General features: G+C 44.5%; 1 protein-coding gene across 3 annotated transcripts in view; it reads right to left on the reverse strand.

Annotated features, from left to right (window-relative positions):
- The window catches only part of MAP2K2 (mitogen-activated protein kinase kinase 2), a 57,992-nt gene that overhangs the window by 27,175 nt on the left and 7,285 nt on the right, over positions 1 to 23,532 (reverse strand). For all 3 annotated transcript variants that reach the window (XM_056573925.1, XM_056573916.1, XM_056573935.1), the window contains exons 2-4: positions 18,310 to 18,409; positions 9,586 to 9,796; positions 7,870 to 8,016 (exon numbers count right to left, since the gene is read on the reverse strand). In XM_056573925.1, the coding sequence (XP_056429900.1) occupies positions 7,870 to 8,016; positions 9,586 to 9,796; positions 18,310 to 18,401 (450 nt within the window). In that variant the 5' untranslated portion in view covers positions 18,402 to 18,409. The remainder of the gene's footprint in view (positions 1 to 7,869; positions 8,017 to 9,585; positions 9,797 to 18,309; positions 18,410 to 23,532) is intronic.

Raw genomic sequence — 23,532 nt, forward strand, 5'->3', positions numbered from 1 at the left:
TTCTCTATCGGCTCCATTGGGGGACACAGACCGTGGGACGTACCAAAGCTGTCTCTTGGGTGGGCAGATAAGTAGTCAGGCAGACGGCCGATCCACTGCCGCCTGCAACACTTTATGACCCAGACTAGCATCAGCCGATGCGAAAGTATGAAATCGGTAGAACCTCGAGAAAGTGTGCAAAGACGACCAGGTAGCCGCCTTGCAAATCTGCGAGGCCGAGGCTCTCTTCTGGAGAACCCAGGATGCCCCAACAGAACGGGTAGAAATGAGCCACAACCCTGAAAGGAGGAATCTTCCCCTTACAGCAATAGGCTTCCGAAATGGTGGACCGAATCCGAGAAATGGTGGCCTTGGAAGCAGGTTGTCCCTTGTGACGACCTTCCGTAAGGACGAAAAGAATCACACTGACGAAGCGAAAAGTGATGTAGCGATAAGACCGAACAGCCCGACCTACATCCAGCTTGTGTAGTAAGCGCTCCTTAGGATGAGAAAGAGCAGGACAAAAAGACGGGAGGACAATGTCCTCATTGAGATGAAAGGCCGAAACCACCTTAGGCAAAAAGGAAGGATTTGGCCGGAAAACAACCTTGTCCTGGTGGATCACCAGAAAAGGAGAACGGCAGGAGAGAGCTGCCAATTCAGACACCCTCCGGATGGAGGTGATAGCAACAAGAAACGCCACCTTCCAAGAAAGGAGGCGGAGAGACACCTCTCTAAGGGGCTCAAAGGGTGCACCCTGGAGGGCACTCAGAACCAAATCCAAGTCCCAAGGGGGAGAGGGTGACCGATAAGGAGGAACAGCATGCGCCACTCCTTGAAGGAAGGTCCGGACATGAGAATTAGAAGGCAGGGGCCGCTGGAAAAGAATAGCAAGGGCCGAAAGAGACAACCCCAGTTCCAAACCCGACTGCAAAAAAGGAGAAAAGAGGGGGAACCGAGAAGGTTACAGGGGATAAGTCCTGAGCTTCACACCAACGAAAAATAAGACCACCAAGTACGGTGGTAAATTCTTGCGGAGGAGGGCTTACGAGCCCTTAGCATGGTGTGAATGACTTGGGAAGAGAACCCGCGGGCCATCAAAACCACGGTCTCAACCGCCACGTCGTCAAATGCAGCGACTGTAAATTGGGGTGGCAAAGAGGACCCCGAGAGAGCAGGTCCGGACAGAGCGGAAGGCGCAGTGGAGGGTCGTTCAGGAGCCTGACTATGTCAGCGTACCATGACCTTCGGGGCCAATCTGGAGCTACCAGATTGGCGGGGATGTCCTCTATTTTGAGCTTCCGCAGAACCCTGGGAAGGAGCGGAAGGGAACAGATAGGGTAGGGCAAACCCCGCCCATGGAACCACTAGGGCGTCCACGGCCAGAGCCTGAGGGTCCCGGGACTTTGACACAAAAGGAAGGTTCTTCCGATTGTGTTGGGACACGAAGAGGTCCACGTCCGGAATGCCCCAGAGGTCGCAGAGTTGCGCGAAGACCTCTGGATGTAGAGACCACTCGCCGGGGTCGGGTGAGGACCGACTGAGGAAGTCCGCTTCACAGTTGAGCACTCCCGGATTGTGAATCGTTGAAACGGCCGGAACATTGCTTTCCGCCCAGATGAGAATCTTGGTCACCTCGGCCATGGCTACCAAGCTGCGAGTGCCGCCTTGTCGATTTATGTATGCCACGGCTGTGGCGTTGTCTGACTGGACGCGGACAGGACGGAACTGAAGATGGGGCTCCCAATGAAGGCGACAAAGAAGAATCGCCCGTAATTCCAATATGTTTATCGGAAGAAGGGCCTCTCGGGGAGCCCAGAGTCCCTGAACAGTCCAATCCCCGAACACACCGTCCCAGCCAGACAGGCTGGCATCCGTTGTAACAACCTGCCAGTGAAGGGGAAGAAATGACCGCCCTTGGAGAAGAAGGGGGGAGCGGATTCACCAGAGCAGAGACTGACGGACCTTACGAGGGAGAACAATCTGACGATCGAGGGACAGAGGAGACCTGGCCCATCGATAGAGAATCGCCAGTTGAAGGGGGCGGTAATAAAACTGGGCAAAGGGTACCGCCTCCATAGTTGCCACCATCAGATACTGGACTTCCATACAAGTGCGGATGGGGACTGAGACCTGGGTCCGAAGGGAGTGGACCCCTGACAGAAGTGCCAGACGTTTGTCCGGCGGGAGGCAAATTCGGGCAGAGGCCGTCTCGAAGCGAAGTCCCAAGAAGGTTAGAGCGCAGGTACCGATGATGGCCTGGAAATATTGGCACCCTTTATGTCCACCGATGAAAGAAACTCCTTGTTCCAGGGATGCCACCACCGAACGGAGAGATTCCATTCGGAAGTGGCGGATAAGAAGACGACTGTGCTTGATGCTTGAGGTCTAGGATTGGTCGCACAGAACAGTCCTTCTTGGGAACCACAAAAAGATTTGAATAGAAACCCCAAAACCGTTCCCCTGGAGGACTGGAGAGCCTCTCGAAATTGCTTCACCAGAGAAGGAGACCGGGGGGCCCGGGATTGAAAAAAGCGATCCCTCGGAAGGGAGGCTAATTTGATTCGGTAACCGTTGGACCCCACGTCCCTGACGCAAGAGTCCTGAATGTGTGAGGTCCAGATGTCATGAAAAAGACGACCTCCCACCCGAGAAGAAACCGCGGGTGGGGGCCTCACTTCATGTAGAAGTGGGTTTGCGGTTGCCTGATTTGGAGTCAGACTTCCAAGACTGGCGCGCCCGGAACGAGGGAGCCTTCTTGTCCCGAGAAGGCGCCTGCCCGGACCCTTTGCTGGAGCCAAAGGTCCGAAAGGAAGAGGACTTCCTTTGGGAAGTAGGGCGAGCCTTATTTTGAGGCATCAAGGAACTCTTACCTCCCGTCGCCTCAGAGATAATCTCATGAAGGCGCTTGCCAAAAAGATGGCCACCCGTAAAAGGAAGGTCAGTGAGAGACCCTTTGGAAGCGGCATCCGCATTCCAAACTTTAAGCCACAGAGCGGCGGAGAGCCGCTAGTTGACCCACAGCAAAGGCAGAACCACGGGCTGACTGCATGGAAGCTGCGCACAGGAAGTCCCCAGCTTTAGAGCATTGGAGAGCCAGAGCAGATAGATGCTCTGGGTGGGATCCCGCTAAGATATCCTGATGGAGCTTTTGGCACCACTCCGACAGGGCCTTGGACACCCATGTCGAGGCGAAGATGGGAAGAAGAGAAGAGCCAGCTGCTTCAGAGGCAAACTTCGTTAAGGATTCTACCTTCTTATCCGTGGAATCCTTGAAGGCAGCGGCATCTGCCAGTGGCAGTGTAGTCAGCTTAGAGATCCGGGAGATTGGTGGATCCAATGAGGGAGGGGAAACCACCTTAGTGACAAAGTCCTTCTCAAATGGATAACGTTCTTGAATCGTCTTTATTCCCGGGAACCTCTTGTCTGGATGTTTCCATGCAGATTCCAGAATGTCGTCAAAGTCAGCATGAGAGCTGAACCTTTGAGGTGCTGGCTTAGAACGAAGAAAGGATACTCCTGGAGTGACATCCAAAGATCCTGGGTCCTCTTAGTGAAAGGTGTCTCTTATGGCTGTCACCAATGAGTTCACCGTTTTAACTGAATCCGAGCGGTCCTCCGAGTTAGATGGCGGCTCGAAAGCCTCGTCCGCCAGTTCACCAGGACAATGTGAAGGAGTAGAGGCAGTCCTGGAGGGGGGGCGACCCTGACTGGGTACGTGGCTCTGGCGTAGCAGAGTGGCGACTGCGAGAACGCCCTCTGGAGGAGGAAGAGTCAGACGAGGCCCTCTCAGAGTAGACCCCTTCAGGGCGGGCGGGCGAGAGGGAGAGAGATGCCTGAAGCAGAGGCGATAACAAATTGGCCCCTTCTAATTGAATATCGCGCCCACATCGCTGATTGGAGGCTACTTCGCGCCTCTGAAGACCTCCGACAGCCCTGTGGCCGGAGCTATAGACTGGCCGAGAAGAAGCTGTAATGGCGCCCGCTCCTTGTCCCGAGCGCACATGTCAGCCGCATATGCGCTCGGGGAAATAGAGCGGGTGGCCTATAAGCCGGCAGAGACTGCCGGAGAAAGTGAAAGTAAGTCGGCGCTGAGAGCGCCCGGCCCGTACCAGCGCCGCAGCTGTCAGCCGCATATAAGGCGCTGTGGACACATCCGCAAGTAAACACACACACAGTGAAGTGCCCAATATAAAACATAGATGACATGCCACCTAATATGCCACTGCTCCCCCAGAATATAATTCAAGCCCCTGTATAAGTCAGCCCCATAACCTGAAAGGTGGGCCAAAAACAGGGGTTCTCCAGAGGTTGCAAGACCGTACCTAAGGAGAAAAGGGGGGAAAGTACTTACCTCAGTCAGAAGAACTTACCTAAAAGGAGTCTTCAGTGAAGTCTTCAGTCAGCTTTAGTTACCTGCATCACGCATGGCTGCTATGCGCGAGCGAGGCGGGTAGGGAAATAGGGGGACCCGGACCCATGAGGTACCAACCCAGGCACTGACCGTTGGCGAGGGGGGGTGAACAGCACATATACGCAATGTCTGTGCCCAGTTACTCGCAATGGGGAAACAGGGAACCGGAGCCCCTAAGTCCCCACCTGAAAACAGGAAAGAAAAAGGAATAAAAAAAACTAACACGTCCCTATACTAGGAAAACAAAAAATCAGAAGACCTGGTCTGGAGAATTCCAGGCCATGTCCACCTCCTTCAGACACTAAGCTCAAACTGATTAGCTCAGGGCCTGAAGGCGGGTATATCCTGCTGGGAAGAGCCGACTTTTTTTATTACCATATAGTGTCACACCTCCTAGAGACAGCAGCATACACCCATGGTTTGTGTCCCCCAATGGAGCCGATAGAGAAATTATAACTACATGCACCAAAATCAGTATGTTTAAAATGGTCACCTTCTAACCCCTATAAAATTTATAATTTTTCCGCATTCGGAGCTATAGGAGGTCAAATTTTTGTGCGCCGTGGTCTGTAGTTTTTATCGGTTCCATTTTTGTTTTGATTGTTCTTTTTGATTTTTTAATGGTACATGAAGAGAGAATGTGCAATTTTTGGACTTTGATATTATTTTACGTGTACGCCATCGACTGTGTGGGTTAATTAACCTCATATTTTAATAGATCGGACATTTACGCATGTGGCGATACAGGTTTATGGTTTATTAAAAACATTTTATAAAAAAAAAATGGGAAAACGGGGGTGATTCAAACTTTTTCGGGGAGGGGCTTATTCACATTTAGGAGGGCTATAACATGCAATCCTGCGATTGAATACACTGCTCAATGCTGAGCTTTGGCACAGCATTGAGCAGTGTTAACAATGCTCTGCTGCACCAGCCTGCAGAGGCTGGGGCAGCAGAGGATCACCGATCGGACGGCAAGGCAGCAGGTAAGGGCCTTCCTGTAGTCCTCTCAGTTGCTTGGGACATCGCGATTTCATTGTGATGGTCACGATCAGCTCCGCTGAGCTGCCTGGGATCCTTTTACTTTCATTTTAGACCCTGCAGTCAACTTTGATCACAGTGTCTATAGGGTTAATCCCAGGCATCGGCCCAATCTGCGATGCCCGGCATTAACCTTGGGTCTTGGCTGCTGAAAGCAGTCGGGACCCACCGGGTTTGAAGAGCGCTCAGCTTGTCAACAAGCTTTAAACTCCGGCAATGGGAGCAGGACGTACAGGTACACCCTGCGTCCCTAAGTACCAAGACGCAAGGGCGAACCCATACGCTCTGCTTTCTGAATGGGTTAAAAACACTTAATATATACAATATAAAATACATACAATTAAAGTAACAAAAAAAAAAAAAATTTATATATATGAAATAAAAACAGGTCTACAACATACAATGCATTTGGAAAGTCCACAGATGCTTTCATTTTTTTATTTATTTAAATTTAAGAAAAAAAAAATTAAAAAAACTTAAATTTTGCATTGACAGGAGTATTAGGGACCTTCATTTAGTATAGAGTTGACGCACCCTTGGCCGCAATTAGAGCCTCAAGTCTTCCTGGGAATGATGCCACAAGGTTTACACACTTGGATTTGGGCATTTTCCACCATTCTTTTTTGCAGATTCTTAGGCTTTGTCAGATAGGATAGGGACAGTCAGTGGAAGACATTGTCAGGCCTCTACAGAGATGTTCACTTGGGTTTGCATCATAGCCGTGGCACGGCCACTCAAGGACATTCACAGAGTTGTTCCCAAGCCCCTCGTGTTGTCTTGGCTGTGTGCTTAGGGTCAAAGTCATAAGGAAAGGTGAATCTTTCACCCAGTCTGAGGTCATCAGCACTTTGAATCAGGTTTTTATTAAGAATCTCTCTGTAGTTTGCTATATTTAGCTTTTTCTCAACCCTAACCAGTCTCCCTGTCCCACTGAAAAAACACTCCCACAACATGATGCTACCACCATGCTTCACTGTAGAGATGGTTTTGGGCAGGTTATGAGAAGTGCCCAGTTTCCTTCAGACATGATGCTTACAATTGGTGTCAAAAGGTCTATCTTGGTCATCGGACCAGGGAATCTTGTTTCTCACAGCTAAAGACTATGTGCAGATTTCCTGTCTCTTTTACTGAGGAACCACACTCCTGGCTTTCTGGTCATGCTGCCATAAATCCCAAGTTGGTCAAATGCTGCAGCGATGGTTGACCTTATGAAAGTTTCTCTCATTTGCACACAGGATCATTGGAGCTCAGCCAGCGTGATTATTAGGTTCTTCGTTATCTCTCTCTTTGCAAGGCCCTTCCCCTCTGATTACTTTGGTGAGGCAGCCAGCTCTAGGAAGAGTCCTCGTTGTTGCAAACATCTTCAATTTTCGAATTAGTGAGGCCACTGTGCTCTTGGGAACTTTCAGTGCAGCAGAAATTTTTCAGATCTTTCTCCAGATCTGTGTATCCACACAATGCTGTCTGATAGCCCTACATTCAGTTTTCCCCCCTGTGGTTTGCTCCAATAGACATTGCCAGCTGTAACACCTTATTTAGGGGGAGATTTATCAAAACCTGTTCAGAGGAAAAGTGGACCAGTTGTCCATTGCAACCCGAGCGCTTCATTCATTTTTTTAGAAGCCTTTTCAAAAATAAAAGAAGCATTCTTATTGGTTGCTATCGGCAGCTGGTCAACTTTTCCTCTGAACAGTTTTTGATAAATCTTTCCCGGCTGTGTCCTCTCACATGTCCAGTCAGCTGAATGGGGGTAAGCGTGACAAAGAAGCCAGTGTTCATCGATCTTCAGCACACCAGACAATGCCCCCCACCCATTTACTCCAAAGCACCTTTACCATATATAGACGATTGGGGATTATAGAAATAAAGAATAATGGACAGAAGATTGCTAAGTATTGTTTTAATCAGTGTGAGCCACCCTCTAACTCTGTAACAACAGGTTAGCGCAAAGACTTCTAAAATTCAGTTTTCAATTTCTCATTATGGGGTATTGAGTACAGACTCATAGGGAAACCACTTAAATTTATAAATACATATAGTATAATTTTTTTTTAATTATTATTATTATTATTTTTTCCTCAGCACAAGGCTGCACCATAACAAAATGAAAAAAATTAAGAGGGTCTGAAGACTTTCCTGAATGCATTGTAGTATGAAGATAAGTCCAGTACATTATCAGGACAAAAAAGCCTAAGGCTACGTTCACACGTACGCAGATTTGATGTGCACGATTTGAAGCACAGGATTTTCTGCTGCAAATTTCGATGTAAACTAATTGAGCACAGCTTCTAATCTGCAGTTACAAATCCTGCGCATCAAATCTGTACAGGATCCTGTACGTGTGAATATACCCTAAAACATTTTTAATGTACCAGCTAGACGCAGAAGGTAAAAGATCATATGCAATTAGATTTTTTTTTGTACAGCTCTCTTACCATGTGCTCCATGCATATACTGATCTCTCCATCACTGTAAAAAGCACCATAGAACCCAACAATATATGGAGAGTTACACTCATGAAGAACTTGTAGTTCTCTAATAATCTGATTTCGGATAGCAGGCTTGATTTCTAGGTGAATTAGCTGTCGAAAAAAAAGCAGATATAAAATTTAACTGAAACATAGGTTTAATATAGGTATAATCCTAACAGACAGGGATGTGCTGCAGTGCATAACTTTGTTGTGGGAAAACACAGACAAAACTTAAATCCCGTGTGAGTAACTTGTGGACAGTAATAGACAAAAAAAATAAATAAAAAATAAATACACCTGAGTGGTCCGAAATTAACTATGCAAAAATGTATATAAGTGCCCTTACAGTCTGTAGTGGCACAGTGATTCACCAATGCAAGAAGGGCCGATATTCAGCGACACCTGGGTTTTTCCCAATATAAATTTTCCCTGCATGGAAATGACCTTAAAGGGGTACTCCGCCCCTGGCATCTTATCCCCTATCCAAAGGATAGGGGATAAGATGTTAGATCGCCGCGGTCCCGCTGCTGGGGACCACGGGGATCGCCGCTGCGGCACACCGCCATCATTACTGCACAGAGCGAGTTCGCTCTGTGCGTAATGACAGGCGATACAGGGGCCGGAGCAGCGGGACATCATGGCTCCGCCCCTCATGACATCACGGCCCGTCCCCTTAATGCAAGTCTATGGCAGGGGGGCGTGACGACCGCCACGACCCCTCCCATAGACTTGTATTGACTGAGGTGGGCCGTGACGTCACGAGGGGCGGAGGCGTGACGTAGCGATGCTCCGGCCCCTGTATTGCCCGTCATTACGTGCAGAGCGATCTCGCTCTGCGCAGTAATGATGGCGGGGTGATGCAGCAGCGATTCCCGGGGTCCCCAGCAGCGGGACCCCGGCGATCTAACATCTTCTTATCCCCTATTCTAAGATGTCTAGGGGCGGAGTATTCCAGGCAAAACCTTTTTATATTAGACAGATAGAGATATATATATATATATATATATATCTATATATCTATCTATATATCTCAACTGGCTCGAAAAGTTAAAACAGATTTGTAAATTACTTCTATTAAAAAAATCTTAATCCTTCCAATAGTTATTAGCTTCTGAAGTTTTCTGTCTAACTGCTCAATGATGATGTCACATCCCGGGAGCTGTGCATGATGGGAGAATATCCCCATAGGAACTGCACTGCTCCCAGGATGTGTCATCAGAGAGCAGTTAGACAGAAAACAACTCAACTTCAGAAGCTAATAACTATTGGAAGTATTAAGATTTCTTAACAGAAGTAATTTACAAGTCTGTTATACTTTCCGGAGTCAGTTGATATATGTTGATAGATATCTATATATCTATATATCTATATATCTATATATATCTATATATCTATATATCTATATATCTATAAATAAAAAAAAAAAAAAGTTTTGGCCTGGAATACCCCCTTTAACTGAAAGTGAACAAAACATTAAAAGAGTATTTTAGCAGAAGTTTGTGTAAAAAAAAAAAAAAAAAAATAAAAAATAATGGCGAACACTGGCCTGGTCTTGAAGTGGTTAAAGTGGAAAAACACTAAGTACAGATTAAAATTCTCCATTTATGGTCTATCTACGACAAGTTTCTAGGAGTAGCATGAAAAAGGTCCGAGAATTGAAAATAGAGAAAGCATCTTTACCTTGCGTGCCATGATAAGCCCAGATGGCCTGTGACGAACTTTTGTCACCACTCCTCCATTTCCAGCCCCAAGCTCACATATTCGTTCAAAGTCATCATCTTTTAGTTCTCCAACCTTTGCTTTTTGAGTTAGAAAAGCTTCCAGACGCTTTTTTTGTTGATCATCTAAATCCAACTCCTCTAATTTTTTTTGGAGATCTACAAGATTTGCCCTACAGAGTAAAATGTCACAATTTGAAAGTGCAAACCAAATCTTTTCATCAATTTATAATACACCCTTACTATTTAAAACAATCTTGCAAAAAAAAAAAAAAAAAAAATTTTTATAGATGGCAACAGGAGGGACACAACCCAACGGGACACTGACTCTGAGGCTAGGTTTGCATGCTATTCTTTACTGTTACTGCTTCATCCAGTGTTTGGGCTTTTTTTAATGGAGTTTCTTTATTTGTGTTTTGGACCCTTTGGCAGTTTTTTTGCTTTCAGAGTAACTCTCCATTGGTCTGATGCAACATGCCCAGCGCACAGCTTACAGTGGTAAATCGTTATGTATAGCATTACTACTTACCTCCACTAACCATATGGTTTACAGCGGTGCATAGTATATCACTGTATACTGTACAGGAGCCCAGACTCCTGTCACTTTACTGATGGGAGTCCCTGCTCTAAGCGGGGTAAAGCTGTGCAACCAAGATTGCAGCTTGGTCTGAGCAGGTCCAGAAAGAGTTTAAATGGGGGTACTCCGGCGCTTAGACATCTTATCCCCTATCGAAAGGATAGGGGATAAGATGCCTGATCGTGGGCGTCCCGCCACTGAGGACCCCCATGATCTTGCACGCCGCACCCCGTTTCTAATCAGTCCCCGAAGTGCGTTCGCTCCGGGTCTGATTACCGGCAACCACTGGGCCGTCGGCGTGTGACGTCACGCTCCGCCCCCTCAATGTAAGTCTATGGCAGGGGACGAGACAGCTGTCACGCCCCCTCTCATAGGCGTGCATTGAGGGGGGTGGAGCTTGACATCACACGCGGCAGAGCCTTGACGTCACACGCCGCCGGCCCTGTGATCGACAGTAATCAGACCCAGAGCGAACACGCTGCGGGGACTGATTACAAACGGGGTGCGGCGTGCAAGATCACGACGGTCCCCAGCGGCGGGATCCCCGCGATCAGGCATCTTATCCCCTATCCTTTGGAGATTATATCTCTATACACACGTGTAATTATATGTGTGTGTGTGTGTATATATATATCATACATATACACACACACACACACACACACAGCCACCGACACTGTGAATGAATAGTATATCTGTCAGGATCATCTGCCCGGCGGCTTGCTGGATGCGTTCTGATAATTTTCCATTGCAGCGCTATATGCGAATGGTATATCTAAGACAAATGCGCCGGCGGGGTCACATTATGCGCTGGCAGGGGGGCATAGATGTATACATCTAAATGCGTGGCGGGGGTCATTTTTATTAATGCGCTGTGAGGATAAACATTTTATTAATGCACCGGCGGGAGGCATATTATAAATGTGCTGGGGGGCTTGATATATAGCGCTCTAGGCCCCCCCGCAGCGCTATATATCTTTACCCCCCCCCACAACACTTTTAATATACATATGTCCCCTCACATTGTCCATTTTAAAAACCCCGCTGGGATCCCTGAATAGCTCCTCAGTGCCGGCCATTCAGGGCTCCCAGCAAGGGATTTAAAAATGAAAGTAAAAAAAAAATACATCATGATCGCAGGGTTGTGGACCATGCCGCCCGCTCCCCTGCTTAATAACTTCTGATCGCATCGGGTGTCAGAAGTGAGACCCGGTGCGCTCAATCCCTCAGCCCCTGTACTACAACCCCCATCATGGAACAGAGTCTGTTCCATGATGGGGGCAGTAGTACAAACACTAATGTAACCTCCCCAGCTACAGGCAGACTCCCGAAGTCGGGGAATTACTACTCCCATCATGGAAACAAGTCTGTTCCATGATGGGAGTAGTAGTAGTCCCTAAGAACTGCAGGAGTCTGCTGATGTCACCTCTTCTGAGCATGCTAAGTAAAAATAACATCTGTTATAATAATGGGCATTAACGGGTGTATTTACCAACGTCCCTCGGCCATAGACTTCAATGTTAAAAATAACATCCGTTAATTTACCCGTTTCTTGTGACGGGCGAAAAATTTGTGCATGTCCTGTTATTTCTTCCGTCACAACTAATGTCCGTTCCCCCCCCCCCCCCCCCCATTTATGAGGCAGGATGGGGGCATTACTAGAAAAAGGTTTCCACCTGACAACCCTTTGAAAGGGCTTGTTCACATGTAAATTCCCCGTAAATGAATGCCCGTTGTGGAATCCGTTAGATAATTTTTAAAACGGGTTGCCAACAGCTGTAAAATAATCCCAATGATGTCGATTTTATTTTTTTTAACTATCCTTTATCACCCGTTTGCATCCTGTTCTGTTTTCGGAGACATCTGTAAGCTCTGGGAGGGGCAATATATATAGCTAGCGCAGCAGGGGGCTAAACATACAGCGCTATATGTCTGGGCCCCCATTGCGCTAGCTATGCAGATTGCCCCCTGCTGCGCTACCTACAGATCTTGCCCGGCTTGTCCCCGCTGCGGGAGTCTGTAGACGGCTGAAACCAACGAATGGAAAACTGATGCCACTAAATAGCATCCCTTTGCAAAATGGTCCGTTTTAGAGGCAATAAAGGACAAAATCTAGACAGTGGACAACGGCTGTGTGAACATAGCCTAAGTAGCCTAAGGAATACTTTTTTGCAATGATTTCTTTTTTTGCTATTTGTGCATTTAACTGATGGAAGCCATCCCATAGAATGAGCCCATTACGAATCAACTGGCTCCGGAAAGTTAAACAGATTTGTAAATTACTTCTATTAAAAAAATCTTAATCCTTCCAATAGTTATTAGATTCTGAAGTTGAGTTGTTGTTTTCTGTCTAACTGCTCTCTGATGACTCACGTCCCGGGAGCTGTGCCGTTCCTATGGGGATATTCTCCCATCATGCACAGCTCAGGGACTTGACATCATCATTGAGCAGTTAGACAGAAAACTTCAGAAGCTGATAACTATTGGAAGGATTAAGATTTTTTAATAGAAGTAATTTACAAATCTGTTTAACTTTCCGGAGCCAGTTGATATATATAAAAAGAAGGTTTTGCCTGGAATACCCCTTTAATATTAGCCCGTTAAATGGCCCTTGCTAATCATTCGCCCTCTTATTAGCCCGATACACATCGCCACTTGGGGTACCAGGAAGATCAGGATACTGTCAGACCTGGAATGTAAAAAATGTTTTTTAAAGAAATTGTGCTCTCTGCCCCAGTGCTAGCAGGCTTGCATTATTTAGGCTGGCCACATCAGGCTGCTTCTGTGGTGGACCCCATGCATTTAACCTATTTAGTTATTCTTTAAATATGATAGAAAAACAAAACCCAGAACATGTTGGCAGATAAGAGCCATTTGGCCCATCTAGTCTGCCCAATAATCTGAATACTTATGCATAGTCCTTGTCCCTACCTTATATGAAGGATAGCCTTATACCTATCTCTATCTTATATGAGATATGTCTTATGCCTATCCCATGCATACTTAAACTATTTCACTGTATTTGCAGCTACCACTTCTGCCGCAAGGCTATTTCATGCATCCACTACTCTTAGTAAAGCAATACTTCCTTATATTACTTTTAGGGCTCATTCACATGGACAGATCTACAGCGTATATTACGCTGGTACATCCCCCTCTGGCCTCCATCTAAAAAAAATAAACTTTACTCCTGTACAGTCAAATAATGGTTTTGAGTCCTTGACAGCAAGAAACCAGCTTAAAAAGGTGAGGAAATTAAACACAAAGCATATTAGACAGATAAGTTTACATTTATACAGTGATAAGCCTTTAAATGCATAAAAGTGAAAAATATATTTAGGGTCTATTCACTTGTACAGCATCAAATAAACAGCAGTGCCAGGAATTAGTCTGAGTATTCTATGGAGTAGACACACATGGCTACAAGCAGCAGCTTTGTGTGCACAGTGGCGTTTGGACCAGGCCTACGTGTCAGTCACTTTGGCACATAGGCCCCACCTCCAAACAGGTAGCCCTGTATGTCTGCCCATAAGAGACGATGCAGCGTATTTCCTGCTGCGTGACCCTACCCTAAGGATGCATTCACATGTACAGTATCATGCTCTTATTTGATGAATGGGATTTGAAGCTACAGATTTGAAGCTGTAAGAATAAAAAAAAGTTGGTGCAGCTCACAATCACTAGACGAGGTAAAACGGGCAAACACCTATACCCAAGGGGTGAAATTATTGCTCTAAAACTGTAAAAAAGTAGCCCAAACCTCAAGAATAGTGTAATATTACATTTACTTCTGGATCATATTACTCTAAGACCGTGCTTCAAGTTTACAGTTTTTTTTATTTGTTAAAATGACATCAATATTGCATAAATTCCCCACACAGGGCCCTTGCGGGAGGAATAGGTTAAAGGAGTTATCCAGGGGAAAATTTTTTTTTTTTTTTATATAACAACTGCCTCCAGAAACAGATTTGTAAATTACTTCTATTAAAAAATCTTAATCCTTTCAGTATTTATGAGCTTCTGAAGCCGAGTTGTTCTTTTCTGTCTAAGTCCTCTCTGATGACACGTGTTTCGGGAACCACCCAGTTTAGAAGAGGTTTGCTATGGGGATTTGCTTCTAAACTGGGCGGTTCCCAAGGCACGTCATCAGAAAGCACTTAGACAGAAAAGAACAACCTTAACTTCAGAAGCTCATAAGTATTAAAGGATTCAAATCTGTTCAACCCCTTAAGGACACATGACGTACTGGAACGTCGTGTGTCCGCTCCCGATCTATAACGCGGGGCTACGGCGTGGCCCCGCGTCATAGCAGGTCGGGCCCGGCCTCTAACAACGGCCTGGACCCGTGGCTAATAGCGCACAGCATTGATCGCTGTGCCGCGCACTATTAACCCATTAGACGAGGCATTCAAAGTTGAACGCCGCGTCTAAAGTGAAACTGAAACCATGCCGGTTAGCTCAGTGGGCTGTTCGGAATAGCCGCGGCATCCCGAACAGCTTACAGGACAGCAGGAGGGCCCCTACCTGCCTCCTCGCTGTCCGATCGCCGGATGACTGCTCAGTGCCTGAGATCCAGGCATGAGTAGTCAAGCGGCAGAATCATCGATCACTGGTTTCTTATGAGAAACCAGTGATCAATGTGAAAGATCAGTGTGTGCAGTGTTATAGGTCCCTATGGGAGCTATAAAACTGCAAAAAAAAAAAAAAAGGGAAAAAAAAAGTTAATAAATATCATTTAACCCCTTCCCTATTAAAAGTTTGAATCACCCCCCTTTTCCCATAAAACAAACAAAATAAAAAAAAAACTGTGTAAATAAAAATAAACATATATGGTATCGCCGCGTGTGGAAATGTCCAAATTATAAAAATATATTGTTAATTAAACCGCACGGTCAATTCGCACAAAAAAATTCCCAAGTCCAGAATAGTGCATTTTTGGTCACTTTTTATATCATGAAAAAATGAATAAAAAACGAATAATAAGTCCTATCAATGCAAAAATGGTACTGTTAAAAACTTCAGATCACGACGCAAAAAATGAGCCCTCATACCGCCCCATACACTGAAAAATAAAAAAGTTATAGGGGTCAGAAATGACAATTTTAAACGTATTAATTTTCCTGCATGTAGTTATGATTTTTTCCAGAAGTCTGACAAAATCAAACCTATATAAAGTAGGGTATCATTTTAACCGTATGGACCTACAGAATAAATATCAGGTGTCATTTTTACCGAAAAATGTACTACGTAGAAACGGAAGCCCCCAAAAGTTACAAAACGGCGTTTTTTCTTCAATTTTGTCTCACAATGATTTTTTTTCCGTTTCACCGTAGATTTTTGGGCACAATGACTGACATCATCACAAAGTAGAATTGGTGGCGCAAAAAATAAGCCATTATATGGATTTTTAGGTGCAAAATTTAAAGTTATGATTTTTTAAAGGCAAGGAGCAAAAAACGAAAATGCAAAAACGGAAAAACCCCCGGTCCTTGAGGGGTTAATTTTCTGGAGCCAATATATAAAAACATTTTTCCTGGATAACACCTTTAATATTGCATACAAAAAGATCAACAAAATATAATAAAATGCCAACCATAGGAAGTAGTGAATTATACTGTTTGTCTAGCCTTCTTATAGTCCGGTAGTTGTAAGCGACATTCCATCTATATAGGTATTGGAAAGGAGATAATCGTTAAATGTCCATATATTATCATAGATTATGTGGATTAAATATTACTATTAAGGTTAAGTACTCCTTGTTACCCGTTCTGAGTGCCATCTCGCAGTGCATTTCTACATAACTATTATCTCATTCCAATACATATATAGACTGAATGTCATTAACAACTACCGAAAATATAAAAGCGCTCCATAGCGTAAAACCGACTGGGTAAGTATTGACAGAAGTATTCCTTTCAAAGCCTCTTACCCCAGGTGGTTGTGTGAGCTCACAAACAACAATGGACAGCGTGTAAGGATTGCTAGAGCCCAGTCTGCAGTCTCCCAACCAAGTAGATAGCGACAAATGGACTTCAAAAAGGTGCGGTGGGTCTTTTGAGGCACTGACTCGGAACAGGCACATCAGGTAAGTACAAAAGGTTTACCAAAATGCAACGCGTCTCACTGCACATGCGCGGCGAGACGCGTTGCATTTTGGTAAACTTTTTGTACTCACCTGATGGGCCTGTTCCGAGTTGCAAAAGACCCACCGCACCTTTGAAGTCCATTTGTCGCTATTAACAACTACCGGATTATCAGAAGGCTAGACAAACAGTATAATTCACTACTTTCTATGGTTGTGATTTTATTGATCTTTTTGTAGGTTACATGCAATATAAACCTATTCCTCCCACAAGGGCCCTGTGTGGGGAATTTATGCAATATATATGTCATTTTAAACAAAAAAACTTTACTTGAAGCACGGACTTAGAGTAATATGATCCAAAAGTATATGTAATATTACACTAACTTTAAGGTTTGGGCTACTTTTTACACAGATTTGAAGCTGCAGATTGCAATGTAAACTAATTGAACACCGCTTCAAATCCTGTTCATCAAATATGCACAGAATAATGTACGTGTTAATAGACCCTAAGTTTATTCACACGTACGGTATCCTGCAAATTTGAAGTTACAGATTTTAATGTAAACTGACGTTGTCATCCTCATCCACACCCCTTTATAGCATCAATATTTATCCCACCCAAAGTCTAGAACAAAATCAGTCTCCCTGTCAGGTGTGTATTCATGACCATGAGACCCATTAAATGCTGCATCTCCCCCGCCCCCCTTTTGTAGATTACCTTTTTATTAACATAAATTTCATGTACAAATGTTATTTCATTTGGTCACCCAAATCGTAAAACCTGTCTTTTAGGAAGGTCAGAAACTCCTGCATGTTTGTATACACATAATATATACATTGCAGATTTCTGAAAGAAAATGTGAATGTAAAATTGGCAGCATATAATCAGCAAAGTGTAATACTCACATTCTTCTTACTCATTGGACAGAGCATAAAATCTGCAGCTTTGCGTGCAGATTTCATACAAAGAAAGTTGCTGGTAACACACTGCAGGCTACACTACATGTTCCCATGGCTGAAAAAGAGCAGAACGTCCACCCGAAAAGCCAACATTCCGCAGCAATAGGACTGCTGGGAAATGGGCTATCAATATTTCAGTGGATGTCAGAATTGGGATTTCCGCAGCAGAAACAGCTACCGTAGAAATTCTGTGGGATTCTGTGCACAGTGCAGCAGAATCCGATTGAAAAATGCAGCTGCAGCAGAATTTCCAAGCTGAATTCCGCCATGTAAACAGTCTTCAGGCGAATTAACACAAGCAGGAACTGAACAGCAATCAAAAGCCACATGAATTTCTTGAATTCTACCACATATTTCAATGTGCTGAACCTGTACAAGTAAGACATAAAATTCCACTGTATAAACATTGAAACCAGAGGAAAATTATTAGCCGAGCTTCCAACCCCTCAGCACAATACAACATGTGACCGCAACCTTAGAATGTTCCAGCTTTTCTGGTCTGTAATTTCAGTAGTTTTTTTTGCAAAGAGCAGGGGGTCCCCCTCCCCCCCCCCTTTTTTTTACCATTTTTTTCCTATTTATTGGTAAAAAAAAAAAAAATAATAGCCAAGTAATATTTAGGTCAGAATTTATTCCTCATTTTGATCATTATTTTTTGTCTAAACCAAAAGTGAATCAGACACAGAGAAAAACTATTGTGAAAACATTTGCACCTTCTTCAGTGTTTTGCACTCAAGCTTAAAATAATGACCAAAATGTGGACCAAATAATGACCAATGTTACTTTACTTATCAACGTTTTGTTTAATTTCATACTAATCGATGTTTGGTTATCGACTATTATAAAATATAGCTGCAGACCCAACTTTCTTATAGTACAGGTGGGTGAGAAAAGGGGTTGTAATCCAGAAACTGTTACAGGAGCAAAATAAGATGTCGCTTTTTCTGCAAATAATTTACTAAAAAATGAATGTCTGGAGTCTTGGAACAATTTAATTCCTGGCTACATGTGATTATTTGCTACAGTCATTTTCAGTTACATGGCATGCCTTTTTGTACACTTACTCAGATGATCCATCATTTGTTAGAGAGGGCCCTTCCGCTATTGTTGGTGCTATGTTCAGTGCAGGTAAAATCGGCTTCTTTTTAGCTGGCATGTTACCACCTACAAAGACACAATTTTCACATAGTAACTCCAACACAAAGACACAATTTTCACATAGTAACTCCAACACAAACCATGAGAAGACATTTATTTATGTGTCAAATATTTAAATCAGCTTTAAAAAAGCAAAAAGACAGTCACATATTACAGTACATAACATGCAGTGAGATGGGAAGGGAGGGAGGGGGGGGGGGGGGGGGGGACTGAAAAATCTGGAAAGAAAAAATTTCTCCAAAGGCATAAAAAAAAAAAAAACTATAAACATTTAGACCTTCATGAAAGAAATTTGAGAATATTTGCAGATTCTCCAGTCTCACCTGAAGACAAGCAAATCCTGGAATACAAAATAAGCAATATGCATTTCTGTCTCTAGGGGTGCTGCAGGGAAAAAAGGTTTCAGTGTAGGCTGGTGGTGGCTTTCTGACCACTAAGGTCGGCCTTAAATGACCTATGCATCCAAGTCCTATTAATGTTGTCTCCTTTTACAGATAATGGGGAAGATTTATCAATCAGCCTAAATGGTCTGGTTTTCTCATAACAATTAGTTATACTAACTTCTACATATACACAGTTATAATCATATCTTAAAGGACAACTGTAGTGGTACAGTTTTATATAGAAGCTCTGGCCGGCTTCTTACATGACAGTCGGCTCAGCCTATAACCAGCCGGGGCGGGACATCGCTACGGCCGGTGATACGCCAACGGCTCTGCGGCGTCCCCGTCCCCAGGAAGAGGAATGACGTCAGCACTGCAGGACCGTGAGGCCTGTGCCGGACAAATGGGGGCTCAAAGTAAGGTACGGGCATATATAAAACTATACCACTACAGTTGTCCTTTAACAAGCCCTGGTAAAGTGAAAGATGAGCTGTGATTGGTTTCTGTGGGGAAAACCAGACAATTAGGGTTTCAGGCTGATTGATAAATATGGACCAATTTTCTCAGTCTGAACAGTACATTTGTTTTATTTTCCTCCTCTCAGTAGAATGGTGAGATCATCCAGGAATGAAATTATTTTCAGTTTGTAAAACTACTCCACTTTTTTTTTTATCATGGCTTAAACATTTCTGGGAATGTTACATCTCTAAGCATGCAGTCACTACACAGGCACACCCATCCTTTTAAGTATTTAAAACAGCCCAAGGACCTGACAGATGCTGTATAATGAAATCTTTGTGACAATCAGAGAGAAAATACACTTAAAAAGGGTGCTCCTGTGAAAACCATTTCCAGAAAGTTAAACAGATTTGTAAATTACTTCTTTAAAAAAAATCTTAATACTTCCAGTATTTATCACCTGGCTGTATACTACAGAGCAAGTTGAGTTGATCTTTTCAGACCACAGTGCTCTCTGCTGACACCTCTGTTCATGACAGGAACTGTCCTGAGCAGAAGCAAATCCCAATAGCAAACCCCTCCTGCTCCGAACAGTTGCTGACATGGACAGAGGGATTAGCAGAGAGCACTGTGGTCACAGAGAAAAGAACAACTCAACTTCCTCTGGAACATACAGCAGCAGATAAGTACTGGAAGGATTGTAATTTTTATATAGAAGTAATTTACAAATCTGTTTAACTTCCTGGCACCAGTTGATTTGAGAAAAGTTGGTCTAAACACATGCAGAAGAAAAGTAGAGCAATTGCCCATAACAACCAATCAGATGACTTATTTTTTAGAGGCCTTTTTTAAAATTAAAGAAGCGATCTGATTGCTACACTTTTCCTTTCCTCAATAGATTACATATCAATCCTTGAGAAAAGCCTCTGTATGAAATCAAATAGCTCCAAAAGTTTAAAAAGAGTACCTGTCATCATCTAAACTTTCCCTGATCCCCCTTCCCATCTGTCCCTTTCTCCAACTATGCCTATCCCTGTGTTTATTGATGTTTAAAATGATGTGGAAATACCTTTTTTTATCCCTCTTCATTAGCTCAGAAGCACTGTCTTTCTGAGGGGTGGAAGGAGGCGGGTCCCGGCAGGCATGATGTCACATGAAGCCTGGCTGGGGCTCCGCTTCTGCCAGTCTTCCTGTATGCTGCTCTCCCTCTGCAGCAGTGTTTCCCAACCAGGGCACCTCCAGCTGTTGCAAAACTACAACTCCCAGCATGCCCAGACAGCCAACAGCTGTCCGGGCATGCTGGGAGTTGTAGTGTGCATACCGACTAAGTACAGGGGAGTGACGGCAGCCTGTCTCTCTCTCCTGTGTCTCTCTGCACTAAAAAGTCAATGCTGAGAACCAGGGGCTGAGGGAGCAATTACAGAGGCAGTGATTAAGATGAATGTGGGGGGGGGGGGGGGGGGGGGGAGAGACACTGAGCAGGGAGTGCAGTGAGATAATAGTGTGCACACTAAGATAACGTGTGGTGTGCACACTAAGATAACGTGTGGTGAGGGGCAGGGAGAACAAAGAGGAGGGGGGGAGGGGGAGGTGACTGGCTGTTATAGGAGAGGCATGTGTAGGCTTGTAGCTCACAGGCTTGTAGCTCACAGTGAGCTGAGAGTACTGAACTTCCGGTGGAAGGACCAGAGCCCTTTCAGCATTAGTCCTAAAAGCTGTACACTTACTATGAAAAGCATAGGATGCTGTTTGCAGACCAGGCATAGAAGAGTGACCCCAGTGGCCAAAAGTATAAAATGAAAAAACTGGTATAAATATTAATATTTTTTAATGAAGATATATTACAATATGTCTTAATTAATGATTATGAACAACATATTAAAAGTTTTTGTTGATGACAGGTACTCTTTAATGTAGGAGCCAAAAATGGCCAGGTGATTATTTTTCTTTCCATTAAGCCATATATAGGCCTATTTACAGCACAGATTTGTAACTGTGTGCAAGAGCCATTACAGTCAAACTGCTGTTCTGTGTTGCGTTTATTGGCTACATTGTTTCTAAAATTAACACCTTCGAAGAGATACTATCATTTTAAAAACTTTTTACATGTCAAAAAGTTTGATTTATGGAAGTCTGGGTGGTAGACAGCATTGATATGTGCAGGATAAGCTACACAGGTATATATTTTTTAATATACGGCAGCTTTCAGTAACTGATGAGAATGTGTGCTCTAGTCATGAATACAGTAGACTCAGTTACCTGTATACAGTAATGTCTTAGCTCCATTTAACCTCTTAAGGACGCAGGGCGTATGGATACGCCCTGCATTCCGAGTCCTTAAGGACGCAGGGCGTATCCATACGCCCGTGGGAATTCCGGTCCCCACCGCTAGCCGGTTGGGGACCGGAGCCGGATGCCTGCTGAAATCATTCAGCAGGCATCCCGGCATATCGCCCAGGGGGGTCCTGAGACCCTCCCATGCCATGGCAACCCCCCGTTCTGCCCGCCCCTGGATGTCAAGGGGCTCTGGAAAGAAGATGGAGGCCGTACCTGCAGGAGAAGATGCCTGGGGACCTGGGATCTTCGCTGGAGCCTGCAGGATCCTGATCAGGTAGGGAATCGACAGTGGGGGGGGGGGGGGGGGGGGAATTGAAAGTGAAAGTGAATCGATCTTTACTGTGGCAACCACTAGGTTGCCAAAGGCTGTCTGGGCATGCTGGGAGTTGTAGTTTTGCAACATCTGGAGGGTCACAGTTTGGAGACCACTGTTACAGTGGTGCCCAAACAGTAGCCCTCCAGATGTTGCCAAACTACAACTCTCAGCATGCCTCGACTGCCCAGGCATGCTGGGAGTTGTAGTTCTGTAACATCTGTCCCTTCAGATTTAGCAATTTTCATGACATTTTTGGAAATTGCTGCTCTACTTTGAAGCCCTCTAATTTTTCAAAAAGCAAAAGTATGTCCATTTTATGATGGCAACATAAAGTGGACATATTGCGTTTGTAAAGAAAAATAAAATTTATTTGGAATATCCATTTTCCTTACAATTAGAGAGCTTCAAAGTTAGAAAAATGCTAAATTTTCATAAAATTTGGGGATTTTTCCCCAAAAAAGGATGCAATTAACGCCGAAAATTTACCACCAAAATAAAGTAGAATATGTCACGAAAAAACAATCTCAGAATCAGAATATTCGGTAAAAGTGTTTTCGCGTTATTAATTCGTAAAGTGACGGTGGTCAGAATTGCGAAAAAGGGCTGCGTCCTTAAGGGGTTAAAAAGCAGAATCATTTTTGAGTGGCTCTGATAGCCCAGTGCACCGCCTCTTAAAATGACAGATCCTCTTAAAAGGAAACCTGTCACCAGACATTATGTGGCAACATTTTTCTCCAGTTTTTCATCCATTAGTATGCAAATTCAGCCGCCTACAGACTCCCGCTACTACACTTGTTTCCATGATGGGAGCAGTAGTTCCCGGCCGCGGGAGTTTGGGGAGGCTACATTAGTACTTGTAACATTAACAACCATCATGGAACAGAGTCTGTTCCATGTTGGAGGTTGTAGTACAGGGGCTGAGGGATTAACCGCATTGGGTTTCACTTCTGAGACCGTATGCAATCAGAAGTTATTAACCAGGGGAGCGGGCGGCAAGCTCCGCTCCCCTGCAATGTAAATACTGTGTTTTACTTTACTTTTTAAATCCCCCCGCCTGGAGCCCCGAGTGGCCAGTATCAAGTGCCCATTCAGGGCTCCCAGCTGGGTTTTCAAAGTCACTTACATAGCGCTGCAGGGGCGCTTCTGTGGCTTCAGTCACGCTACTCATTGCACCACTTGCACGGCACTTAGCAGTTTTCTTCTATACTCTCCTCCGCACCAATCCTGTTAAATTCTGAGGAAGGTCCTGGTAGGACCGAAACATCAATTATGTATGGACTGTGAAAATTTAAATCCTTTTGCATCTTATATTTGAGTGCCAGGTTTTTCCTTATATTTAATAGGATTGTCATTCCTACTTGGGCACCTACTAAAAGGGAGTGCCATTTCTTGTGCACATACCATTGATCAGTGTTATTGGTGCTAGGTTGCTCCAGACTGCTTAGACTGCCTAGAGCAACCTAGCAACGTTCGGACAGCGAGGAGGCAGGTAAGGGCACCGTAGTGTTCTTGATCAGCTCTGCAAAGCTGCCGAGATACCTTTCTCCCCCCCCCATTTTAACTGCCGCAATCAACTTTAATCACAGCGTCTAAGGGGTTAATGCTGGACATCACTGCAATCGCTATTGTCCGGT

This window comes from Hyla sarda, chromosome 1, assembly GCF_029499605.1.
Source record: "Hyla sarda isolate aHylSar1 chromosome 1, aHylSar1.hap1, whole genome shotgun sequence".
Lineage (NCBI taxonomy): Eukaryota > Metazoa > Chordata > Amphibia > Anura > Hylidae > Hyla > Hyla sarda.